General features: G+C 39.4%; 1 protein-coding gene across 2 annotated transcripts in view; it reads left to right on the plus strand.

The window, feature by feature from the left end:
* The window catches only part of FAM193A (family with sequence similarity 193 member A), a 181,734-nt gene that overhangs the window by 142,925 nt on the left and 25,387 nt on the right, over window positions 1-13,422 (plus strand). For both annotated transcript variants that reach the window (XM_089691534.1, XM_089691533.1), the window contains exons 14-17: window positions 976-1,227; window positions 4,995-5,184; window positions 9,993-10,265; window positions 13,042-13,324. In XM_089691534.1, coding sequence (XP_089547660.1) covers window positions 976-1,227; window positions 4,995-5,184; window positions 9,993-10,265; window positions 13,042-13,324 — 998 coding nt within the window. The remainder of the gene's footprint in view (window positions 1-975; window positions 1,228-4,994; window positions 5,185-9,992; window positions 10,266-13,041; window positions 13,325-13,422) is intronic.

A 13,422-nucleotide genomic window follows, 5' to 3' on the forward strand; every position in this document is an offset into this window, starting at 1 on the left:
TTTGGGCACCAATTCACAAAAAGAACATTGAGAAACAGGAGAAAGTGCAGAGAAGGGCAACCAAACTGATAAGAGGCATGGAGGAGCTCAGCTATGAGGAAAGATTAGAGGAACTGAATGTATTCTCTCTTGAGAAGAGGAGATTAAGGGGGGATATGATCAACATGTATAATACATAAGGGGGGATATGAACAACATGTATAAATACATCAGTGGTTCATATAGTGAACTCGGTGTAGAGTTATTCACCCTGAGGTCATCACAGAGGACAAGGGGGCACTCTTTACGTCTGGAGGAGAAGAGACTTAATCTCCAATTATGGAGGGGTTTCTTCACAGTGAGAGCTGTGAAAATGTGAACCAAACACAATGTTTGTTTTTTTTTTTTGTTTTTTTTTTATTCAGCTTGTGGGCTAAACAAAAACAATCCCAACAGGTTTCTCCATCGGCACTATTCAGAGTAGATGGATGGATGATTGACCTGCTTGTGCATATTGTATTCTGACTGCTGCTGCAGAGGACTGTCAGAATACTTGAACGGCAGCTGCATCTGATTGGATGCTCCCGCTGTTCTGCCAAAAAGTTTTATTCCAGCAAAGCAACTTCAATTTTTCAAAGAATGTTGAGCAGGAAGGAGCTGACAGGGCCAACTGTATAGCAAATTTTGCCATTTGAATCTGAAATTTTCATAGTGTATGGCCTGCTTAGGTTGAGAAAACTTGTTGGATATCTGTTTGGGAAAGAGGGCCTGTCAGAAATGGTTGTATAGCTTAAATTACAGACCGTGTAGAGCTTGAGGGTATCTGTGGAGAAAAGTGCAGTAATGCAAAGTAAAGTTATGCAGTAGAACTTTGGAGCTTGCTCTTAGAAGGTAAAGCTTTGTATTAGTAAATTCCTGCAATGTTTGTGGAACGTGCGGTATGGCTCATAGGCTTGCAGAGCTTGCAATTACCATGGATTCTTTCTCATTTTACAGGTAGATCCAATACCAAATTCCTGTGAGTGCCATGTATGTAAGCAGGAAGCCTCGGGCCTGTCTCCATCTGCACTGGTGGCAGGACGTCTCCCAACTGGACATCAGTTCATTAATCCCGATAAACCAGCACATCCAGCACTTCACCTTTATCCCCACATTCATGGACATTTACCCTTGCATACTATCCCCCACCTACCCCGACCCCTTATTCACCCAACGTTGTATGCAGCCTCTCCGTTTGCACACAGTAAGGTAAGTGCAATGTGGAAAATGTGCCAATATCTTGAACTGAGATCAAGTTGAAGTTTCCAGTTAGGCCGATAAGAGACGTCTGCTGAAAAAGACAGGTAGAACAGTTGTCACTGACAGTACATCCTACGTGTCTTTTATGCAGCTCTTAAAGCATCATGTTGTATGCATGGAGCCCAAAATCTTAAAGTGAAAGCAGTGCTGTTTATAGATTGAAAAGCTGCTCAGGAAAGATTAGAGCAATGAGAAACCAGCCTTGTGTATCTAGAAATTGACTTGTACTCTGTGGATGCAAGCCATAGAACAACCTCTTCCACATTGTCAATATCCAAGCCTTCCACATCCAGAGTCCCAGTGAGCAATGGCGTGGACATATTGCTTTAATTTTTTGCACTCTGCTGTACTTGTTATGGCAAGTTAAACCTATTAATATATTATCAGGTGCACACACAAAACTTTTTTTTTTATATATAGCATGAACATGTACTGATTTGGTTTCAGTGTGATCTTTCTGTCTATCATGGCTTAGTTGTGATATGTTTGGCCTATAAGATATTAATTTCAGCTGCGCACACACACTTCTGAATTATCTGTTGACTGCGAGATGGATTTAGGATTGTGAAGAAAGTCTGTGTGCACATTCATGTGAATCCAAATGCAGAGATTAATGATGAAAATTAGTGATTTATATTCATTTTTTTTTTTTTTTTTTAAATGCCACCAGGGATAGAAAAAGACCAATTGATCCAACAAGTCAGCTACTTGTGCCGCACGATAGATCTACACTTTTGCTCAAAAGGTTTCCTACCCTTTCAGAAATCATGACGTTTTGGCATTGATATTGAAAATATGACTGATCATTCTAAAAAAAAACTGGCTTTCATTTAAGGATAGTGACTGTATGAAGCCATTTCTCATCACTTGGTTGTTTGGCTCCTTTTTAAATCATAATGATAATAGAAATCACCCAAATGGCCTTCATCAAAAGTGTACATACCCTGGATTGTTGGCCTTGGTACAGGTGTCAATTAAAGGTTAATTTCCCACATCTGGGGCTTTTTAAATTGCACTTAGTGCCTGTGTATAAATACTCAGTAAGTTTGTTAGCTTTCACATGGATGCACTGAGCCATAGGGATCAGAAAAGGGTTGTTAAAAGACCTGCGTAACAAGGTAACGGAATGTTATAAAGATGGAAATGGATCTACAAATAAATCCAAAGCCTTGAATATGCAATTCAGTACTGTTCAATCACTTATTAAGAAGTGGAAAATTCGGGGATCTCTTGATACTAAGCCAGGTTTGGGTAAACCAAGAAGGATTGCAATCACAACTGCCAAAAGAATTGTTCGGAATACAAAGGAAAAACCACAGGTAACCTCAGGAGAAATATAGGCTGCTCTGGAAAAAGACGGTGTGATTGTTTCAAAGAGCGCAATGCAACGATACGTTAACAGAAATGACCTGCATGGTCCAGTTGACAGAAAGAAGCCTTTACTGCGCCAGTGCCATAAAAAAGCCCAGTTACAGTAAGCCCGACAACACCTTGACATGCCTCACAGCTTCTGGAATCTGGAGTGACAGTCTCAAAATAGAGCTTTATGATCACAACCATTGGAGAGGGGTCAACAAGTTCTACAGCGGCAATAATACCATCCACACTGTGAAGCATGGTGGTTGGTCACTGACGTTTTCGGGGGGGGGGGGGGGGGAGCTCTAAAGGCACAGGGAATCTTGTGAAAATGGATGCAGTATGTTATCAAAAAATACTGGCAGATAATTTGCATTCAGATAGGCATGGGACTCTTTGAATTTGCAGCACAGCAATGACCATAACCACAAGGCCAAATTGACCCTCCAGTGGTTACAGCAGAAAAAGGTGAAGGTTCTGGAGTGGCCATTGCAGTCTTCTGACCTAATATAATCTGGACACTCTGAGGAGATCTCAAACATGCGGTTAATGCAAGATGACCAAATATTTGACATGACCTTGGAGGCATTTTGCCAAAATGAATGGGCAGCTATACCACCTGCAAGAAATCTGGGACTCAGAAAACTATTTCAAAAGACTTTTGAATCTTTTGGTATGCAGACTTTTGAACAGGGGTCATTACATTTGTTTATTTGTTGCCATGATTTGTTTTATGATTTTGCCATTCTGTTATGACCTACAGTTGAATATGAATCCCATAAGAAATAAAAGAAATGTGTTTTGCCTGCTCACTCCAGTTTTCTTTAAAAATGGTACATACTTTATATTGCCAATTCTCTAAGGGTATGCAAACTTTTGAGCACAACTGTATGTTTATCCCATGTTTAAAAATCACTTACTGTTTGTTTCACTACTGCGGCATGTCTGTTCAAAGCATCTACTACACTACACTTTTGATAAAATACTTTCTGATATTCTTGAATGTTTTATAGAGGTCCTGTGTCCTGCACCTCCTGTGTATTTGGTCTTGGCTTCGCCTATAAAATAGTCATCCTTAACCCTATTAATGCCCTTAATGTATTTAAAGGTTTCTGTTATGTTCCCCTTTTCCCTACCTTCATGGAAGCTATACACATTCCTCTGATCTTTCTTGATATGTTTTATCTGTTAGATCTTGCACTATTTTTGTTGCGCATCTCTAGACATGTTCTGTTTTATTTTGTTTGTGAGCATGGTCTTCAGAACCAGAGGCAGAATTTTAAATGCTTCTGACTAAAGCTCTATATGATGGAATTGGGAGCTCCTGCCATCTGCTTCAGATCTCTCTAGTGATGCAGCCCAGAATTGTATTTGCTTTCCCAGCTGCTTGGTCAAACTGTTTACTGTGAGTACCCCCCCAAAATCATTGACTTCTGTTCTAGCTAACCTTTCCCCCACTATTGCACTTGTAGCGCTTCTCATATAAAATTTAGCAGTGTATTATCAAAGCACAAGAAGGCACACAAATGATAAAAACTATCATCCCTACATCACCCGTAATCCACCATGTCACCTGTAAACATCAACAAAAATCATAGGCCATTCATGGCCAATCCATGCACCCCCATGATGTGCAAGTCAAACACTGCAGGGGAACAAAATGTGCAAACAAACCAGAAAGAAGGAGAAATGAATTTCTTCAATCCACTTGGTGCAAGAGGATACATTCATTAGCCTTTGTTTAGTATTTAAGTAGTTTTGTTGAGTTTGGTATAATTTTTGAGCTTCTAATTGTTGCCTATGGCCAACTGTCCTTTTTTATTTTTGTGTTATCCAGGTTTTATAAATACATTTTAACTGAGTGCAGTTGTTCATGCAGAAGACAAAATGACAGTTGAGCAATTATTACATTTAGAAGTCTATACTGTGCAGGCTATTTTATTAGTTACGGAATAATTTTGCAGGTTCGAAAATATTTTACTATGCTCTCTTAAAGTAAAGCTGTTGTTAAAGAAATATGGGGTCTGCCATTGCTGTCCACCAAAAAATGGCAGCAAAGTCACAGATCGGAAGAAAGTCAGGAAAAATTCCTGATCTTACTTGTTTTGAGTTACAACCTTAAAGCATTGAAGAAAAAGAAAGGGGAGATAAGTTAGGGTGAACCTCAAGTATTTCTTCAAGGTTTTCAAAGAGACTCAGTTGCAAAAAATAAGAAAAAATGCTAGCCTGTCCACTCTAGCAATGCAACCTCGGTTAGATTCTTCATTATTCTCTATTCTTGTTTAGCTGTTAGCAAGAGTTTCCAAAATGTTTATGGGTTTTCTTTTTACCATCATTTATAAACATTTATTTTTATTTAGGCTTTGCCTCCTACACAGAACCACACTAATAAGCATCAGGTATTCAACGCATCTTTACAAGATCACATGTACCCGAGCTGTTTTGGCAATTCTCCTGAATGGAGCCGGTCTAAATTTATAAGTCTTTGGGGGTCAGAAATGATGAATGATAAGAACTGGACAACTTCCTTTCTACCTGACCCTCTTGCTGGTAAGAAGTGGGAACATACTTTGTATTTTATTTTTTTCCCCTCTTCAGCAATACTGACTGAAATTGAACATTGTATTAGTGCTGGCAATACATGTTTTAAAGGTAAAAGAAAATCGTGCGCTGCCAAATAATGAAAATAATAATAGATGAGCTGCTGCAAACACGTGTTATGTGTGTAAACATAAAAAAAAAAAAAAAGACTAAAACAAATGAAAGTGTCACGCTGCTAGCATAAATCAATATACATGTAAATATACAAAAACAAAAATGTGACTGATAGTCCCAAAAAGATGATGAAACAAAAAATAAATGCAATTTTTCAAAAATATCCAAATAAGTGAAACATCTTCCTGCTGTTGATTGCACCCAAATTCCAGTGCTGTAAATCTTCAATATGTGTTAATCACCACAGTGAACATAACTTTCAGGTGGACTCTCACCTTCTTGCATGGACCTGTATGTGGACACAGGTCAAACAAAGCATCTTCCCTATTAGTGGGGGTAACACATAACTTGCTCCTCTGTGCACTCTTCCCCTTATGAATCACCACTACAAATGGCACCTGATTTCAGTACAGCCAACTCTGTGGATAAAGCTCAACAATCACAAAGTAGACCATAGTGCAGTAGGTTTCTTTAAAAGGCATATATTTATTAAAGCATATGAACTCACATGATATTAGTGTAAAAAAATGCATGAAACAGGTCAGAATCAAACAATGGAGAGCAAGACCCTGCCTGTCAGAACGGTGTAAGAGTGCTGACGTCACCTGACTTCTCACACGTATCGTCACACACCACGTGACTTCATCAGAGCTACCTCTCTTAAAATCTACTTTTCTTCACTTATGTTGTGATTTAGGTTTTTATGTTATTTCTTGCTGTGTATTTGTCCATCTCCTGCAGTTAATCTTATATCCTTTTATAGCTGAACCGCTATCCAGAAAATGTCTCTTTCCTTGTTAGTTTCCGAGACCAGCATTTTGCTTTGATATATCCCATAATTATTGTACATGTTGCTGTTTTTGTCATGATTCTGTTTTAACAGCCCCAAACTGTTCTTTTTCTATTTCTCGATTAGGCTGCTTTCTCTTAATGATAAATTCATGAGGAAGAGGTGTTGAGAGTACACAGCTAGGTCAGATTTCTTAAGGGATCCTTGTCTAGGACGATACATCCCAGCAATGCTGCTTCAACCACTATCCACTACTTACCAGCAATTAGAACATAATTGATAGGTGTCAGGACTCAGCATGGGAAATATCATCCAATTCTTGTTCTGCTGCCTAGTGACTCGGTGACCGGGTAAATCACCTGAGGATTCACATAATCCAGGCTGCTAATGGCTAGTGTGCCACCTCCACAGTAATAAGTACCAATATTTTATGTGTTGACAGCGGTGATTAAGAAATTGTGTGCAGAAGCATTTCAGCCAATCTAGCAGTCGGCGGATACTTCTAAAGGAGCCTGGAAGTTTGGTTTTAGTTAAATCAGAAAATGCTTTCAAAATGTAATGGGACAGTTATCGATTTTTATTTTTCGTGACCTGAATCCTCGTTTACAGCAAAATCTTGAATATTTCTTATCTAAAAAGTAGGCTTTTGCACTTGCTGTTAAATCCTTTATTTTGGTTAAGGAGATGGGAGGATAGGTCTGAGGGTATTAGCCCTGCCTGCAGAGGTTTGGAGACTAAGAAAAACATAACATAGTGGAGAGCCTGAGAGGAACAGCAAAGGTTGAAGATATTTAAATCATGGATGAACTTAATGAGGAAAAAATAATTTAACAATGAGGAAAAAATATAACCCTTTTGTTCAGGGGTTCACAGGAAGCTTCTGGGGATGTAAAACAGTTTCAAAATGTGGGTGGGGGAATATAGAAAAAGTTCAGGTACATGGCAGGTTCCTAAATAAGCATCTGGAAGACCACTGAAAGCGATCCAGCTAAAGAACAGCCATATCTGGATAGACATCCTAACATAGGAAGGGTGAAATATGAAGAGTATGAAACAGAGATATTAGAAAAAAAATATTGTGGAGAAATGCACTCTAAAACAGTAAATTCAAGCCAACAGGAGATGGATTGAAAAAGAAGTTTCTGAAGCCATCATTCCCCCTTCAAAATTGAGCATATTACAGACAGTAGGACCAACCAACATAGAAGTTAGGAGAATTTGAAAACTCATACTCTATTGAGTAACAGATTAGAGGAAGGAAATATATTCTCCATGTACTAAGAAAAGAAGGTAGCACAACCTGGTAGGGGGACTTTTCCAGAATTGACTGTTGCTGGATACTTAAGACAGCCATTCACATATCAAAATTTAGCCAGTTCAGCAGTGACCATCTGAATTCTAATCCATGTATGGGCAGGGTTGGTTGGACAGAAATTAACCTTCCAATCCACTTCTGTACTGCCACCCTGATGGATTTTTGACGCTCAATCAGTACCTCCGCTTATATAACGGGTATAGAAAAGAATCACCCCCCTTAAAGTCACATTTTGATGCTTTGCAGCCTGAAATAGAAACACACACAGTTTTTGTTTTATCCAGCTGTATTTACTCGGTGCAACTTATAATATCCAACTGAAAGATCTAACACCAACATGTCAGAACAAAATAAAAAAAAAATTCAAAAACAGAATTACAGAGCTGGAAAAGATCACCCGCTTCCTAAAAATGACTTGCAAACTCAATCAGGTGTTGCTAACCACCTTCTCAATGGCACACAAAGCCGTTTGACTTTCAACTGTGATCAGCTGTGGTCATTTTGATTAGCTCAGCATGAAAAGAGCTTTCCTGGAGCATTTCAGTCCCTGATAGTGCAACTGAAGCAAACGATCAACTATGGCTGGCAAGACACTGTCAAAAGATCTCCAGAATGAAGTGGACAGGCACAAATCAGGAGATGGATACAAAAATTTCAAAGGCTTTATCAATGCCTAGAAATTCTCCTCAATTGTGGCTTGTAAGGGAGGGTTGCAAGAACAAAGCCTCTCCTCAAGAAAGGCCACATACAGTCACAAATGAGTTTTGCCAAAACACAACTTGAAGAGTCTGAGGCCACATGGAAAAAGGTGTTATGGTCAGATGAGACTAAAATTAAATTATTTGGCCTCAACACTAAATAAGTTTGGCGGAAATCCAATTCAGCTCACCATTCAAATAACACCATTCCTACAGTAAAGCTTGGAGGTGGAACTATCCTGTTATAGGGGTTTTTCTCAACAGCGGGGACTGGAGCATTTGTCAGGGTATAAGGAAAAATGGATGAGGCAAAATGCCATGAAAGTTTCTGCTGCCCTCTGCCAGAAAGTTGTCAATGGGAAGAAGGTTTACCTTTCAACATGACTGACCTACAGCAGACAGCAAAAATGACCACACAGTGGTTGGAATAGAAAAAGGTGAATGTCCTTGCATGGCCTAGTCAGAACTCAAACTTAAACCCAATTGAATATCTGTGGAATGACTTCCAAGACTGCAATCCACAAACGGTCACCATCAAATTTAACTGAACTTGAGCAGTTTGGCAAAGAAGAGCGGGCAAATATTGCAAAGGCTAGATGTGCAAAGTTAGTAGAGACAAATCCCAACAGACTAAAGGTTGTATTTAAAGCAAAAGGCTAGTCAACAAAATACTGACACAAGGGGGTGATCCTTTTCCCGACTCAGTGATTCTGTTTTTGAATTTTTTTTTCATTTTGTTTTAACTTGTTGGTGTTATATCTTTCACTTGGATGTTATAAGTTGCACTGAGTGAATACAGCTGGATAAAACAAAACTGTCTGTCTTCATTTCAGGCTGCAAGGCAACAAAATTATTATTTTAAAGAGCTTGATTCTTTTCTATACCCACTGTAGCTGGCAGTGCTGATAAGTGTATTTTGGTGGTGGGAAATTCTCCCTGCTGTCAGAATGCAAAGGCTCAGCAGGAGGATTCTACCTTAAAATGTATGGATGGGTGAATTGATTTTTTTTTTCCGTTCAATCTGCTGCTTGAACAAAAAAAATATGAATCTTCTATGGACTGCTTAAGTCAGAGAAACGAATTGGTGTTGCAATTTCTGTCCATGATCAGTCCGTAACAATCAGTTTCTTCAGGTCAGAAAATCAAAGGCAACGGAAACCACTTCCATAAAGAGAACTCATTTACAGCATAGGAGGCATCCATCTATAGTCCATTTATTTAAAGGGAATCGGTGCTGTTTCAATGCAGGACATATCAAAAGGTTGACTTTAATGCAGACCTTTACAGACATATACAACTCTCACTCGCTGCACTGTCTCTTGAGGAGCAGGAGAAAAACTGATAAAATTGAGCTTTCAGCGCACAGGAAATTACCAGAACACACAGTTTCTGATCACAACAGGCATTTTTGTGTACTTTCAGAAAATTTGCTTAGCCTGAAAAGAGAAAACCAACATGTCTAAAGATTGTTGAGTTGCAGTTTATTTCCTTTTTTTTTTTGTTTGTTTGTTTTGGGTTTAGATGTACTTTAATAGACCTTTCTTACTATGGTTGTGCATGGTAATGTAAGTGGGGACAAGATGAAGTATGTAGTCCTTAAATTTTCCACATCTACCTTCCCTGTCAAGTCTCTATAGAGGAGATAACCAAGATAGGAAAATTTAATTTTCCTGTTCCTGTGAACAAATCTCTGGATTTGGCAGTCTGGTATGTTGCTGAGTAAATAACCCACATGGAACAACATGTAAAATATAAACAACATTTTTTATCAATTACAAGATAATTTTTCTTTATTTTTTTGTTTCCTAACCTCATTTTTTTTCTGTTTTGAACCTTATAGGGGGTGATATTTTAGGGCCTGCACTTCCTGAAATAAGGCCTGAAGCACTTCCTACGGCATCTAGTAGTGAAACTACACCGGCTCCAGATATAAAGGAGAAAAAAAACACTGCCAAGAAGAAATGTCTTTATAATTTTCAAGATGCCTTTATAGAAGCAAATAAAGTTGTCATGGCAACTTCATCTGCAACCTCCTCCGTTTCTTGCACAGCCACCACAGTCCAGTCCAGTAGCAACCAGTTCAAAGTATCATCCAAAAGGCCTTCTTCAATAGGTGAGAATGAAATTAGTGTAGGGAGTAACAGTATATCATTTTTTTTTTCTCTCGACCATTGAGGGACATGGGAAGTCATTCACCTTTGGTTTATCTTGTCATCTAAAGGAGATTTTGACACTCGTAAACAAAAAACACCTGTAGGCCAGCTCATGATAGCCTCTCCTATTACCCACATGTTTTGTTTTTCTTTTGCTAGTGTCCTAGGAGGATGGGCATGTCTTCTCTCCAGTTCTACTATGCTAAAGTCTTACCTATTTTAACAGCACCTTTTTTCCATACTCCTAGATTTTTTTCTACTTAAACCAGGACTCTCTTCTGCATAGCTGCTAGAGCTTTCCTGTTTTACAAACTGCTATCCTGCGCAGCTATCAAAAGCCTAGCTTTTGGAGTGCCTCTTTGATTGTGATTATCTGGCATGCACATCCTTGTCTTAGCATGTGGAGTGCCACATCCATCATTCACCCAACTGGACGTTGGAGAGATAAGCCTGCAGGTGACCTTTGTCACTGAACAGTCAGCACCATTTCCATCAGACACGGTTGAATGTAACTTTCTAGATATTGTATTGGTTTGATGGATCTGAAACTTCAGAAATCATTGCTGGAACAGACGTCATTTGGGTTTAGTCTCACAGTATTGGGTTTAGTGTCTGGGTTTAGTCTCACAGAACTCAGGCCAGAGTGTTTCCTCCACTGGAGTAAATGCTTTTGCACAAGAGTCTTGGGCCTGAGAGTCTTGGTAGCCTTTGAGGCAGCTCCATGTGCCCTGTTTCACTCCAGACCTCTACAATGCAATATTTTGTCATCAGACAAGTCAAATTCCACAGACAGACTAATTTATTTAGCAACAAGGACCATGTTGTCCCTGGTGTGGATTCTTATGACAGACACCAGCTTATTGGGTTGGGAAGAAGTCTTGTGCACCTTGTCAGTGCAAAAGATTTGGCCGTGGGAGGAGGCTTATCTCCAGAACAACATTCTGAAACATCAGATGGTCTGGCTGTCTCTGCAGTATTGGACCATAATGCTGCAAGGTCGTCAGATCCTGATTTAGTTGGACTTTGCCACAATGGTGGCATACATCAGCCATCAGGGGATACTTAGAAGTCTTCCTGCAGCAAGAAAGGTAGGTTGGATCCTGTCTATTTTGGTAGGTTGGATCCTGTCCATGTTGGTAGGTTGGATCCTGTTCATTTCAGAACTTCACATTCCTGCCTTGTCTTCCATGAACATCCCAGGTGTAGACAATTGGCTAACCGAGTTCCTGCTTTGGTCTATCGGCACTATTAAAGGTCAGGTTTATGACTTTTCTAACATTGTTCAGAGACTGTTTGCCTCTAAATGCTTGATTGACTTGACTTTGTACAAGGGAGTCTGTTGTGTACTTACTCCATTTGTACCCTTGTGACACCAAATAGATTTGAATCTGGTTTTCTCTCTACTCACAAGGTAGCATTTCTTGTTGCCATCACTTCTGTGGTGTTGAGGACCCAGACTTCTGCCTTGCTTAAGATAGCTTCTACTTTTGACCTCAACAAGGTCTTTGTTCTTTCTTCCCTCTGTCTGACTCCATTTCACTAAAAGATTTAATTTCATTATCTGAATTTGTTTTGAGTTGTGAGTCTCTCTCAGCCACTGATTCTTTCAGAAAAATGGCTTCCAATTTTATCTACCCAGATGTATCGTGTAAATAGTACATCGGTATGAGTTAACCATTTTTAGGTATTTCAAACAGACCATCATTTAAGTTTATGGTCTCAAGGATTGGGTTCCATTCTTCCCTGTCAAGGCATATTTTTTTTTTTTATTATATCTGTCAATGCTTCTTGGGCTTTTCGGCATCAAGCATCTGTTTCCCAGATTTGCAAGGCTACCACCTGGTCTTCTGTTCACTTTTTCTAAACACTACTAGGCAAACATTTGGCGTTGTTGGATGCTAGCTTCCTGTGTAAAGTCCTTCAGGTACTCTTTGAGCTCTAGGCAGTCCCCAGTTCTCTGATGTTTTTCTTGGGACTGTTAGCATTTGTTTGCTTTGTTGCTTATGCCTCAGACTACTTTTTGGATGTCCCGAAGGTGAAGACTTCATGTGACCCTCAATGGACAATGGTCAAAGAAAAACGGATTTTTGTACTCTGTTTTTTTTAAACCTTTTCTTCGAGTCGATTGAGGAATTCAGGTTTCACACAGCTGTGTTAATGATCATACAGTTACTGCTTTGCTTAAAAAAAGATGCTTGCTAATAGAGGATGGTTTATCCTAGTCTGGCCTAGTTTTGCTTGCTTAGGGTCCAGTCCTTCTGTAGGCAGCAGTATATCCCTAAGGTTAGATATCTGTGTTCATCAGTGGACCCCAAGAAACAAATTTTACGGTGACTACAAATATTCTATTTTGGGTAAAGCAAAAGTGTATCTGCAAATAAACTATACTTCAACTAACATACATCTGAGATATGCTTATAAGATATAGGGTCACCATGTTTTAGGTTTCATTCTCCATTAAATACCTACGAAATCCAAAAACCATCACAATATTCTGTCAGCCAACACATTTCAATTAAGAAATGACAGTGACCTCGGGCTGTTAGATATTAAACTGCATATTAGCTAACCTCCAACTACAAATATGTAAGTTCAATGTAATTGGCTATCGTTTACTGATTTCTACAGATTCTTCTTATAAACCAATATTTTTCTTCCTTATTAGATAAGATTTCTGTGTTTATTATCGCAAAATTTAATGTGTTTCCCTCCCCCCTCCCCTTTTGCTGATTTTAGGTGATGTATTTCACAATATTAAAGAGGACCATAGGCATCCTTCTGCACCGGTTGCGCCAAGAAATAGTCCAACAAGTTTAACAGCACTTCCTTCCCTTTCTCCTGCAACACACCCGTCTGCCTCCACTCCGCACCTTCCCAGTATAAATCCCCAACCTTTCCCTAAGACAGCTGCCACTGCACCTGGGTTTGTTGACCCTCATCTAGGTTTCTGTCCTTCTACTGCTGCTCCTCCAACCTCAACCACAGACAGCACACTCAGTGCCCCGCCTAGTGTCTGCAGGTGAGTGATAAGGCAGCTGCTTTCATCTTTACCAACAATAGTGGTCAAGCAGCTATATTCTAATGATTTGTGTGTTTTTCCTGTTAAGCTGCTCCATA

The sequence above is a fragment of the Staurois parvus genome, unplaced genomic scaffold, assembly GCF_062004578.1.
Source record: "Staurois parvus isolate SC_StPar_1 unplaced genomic scaffold, SC_StPar_1.0 ptg000564l, whole genome shotgun sequence".
Taxonomy (NCBI): domain Eukaryota; kingdom Metazoa; phylum Chordata; class Amphibia; order Anura; family Ranidae; genus Staurois; species Staurois parvus.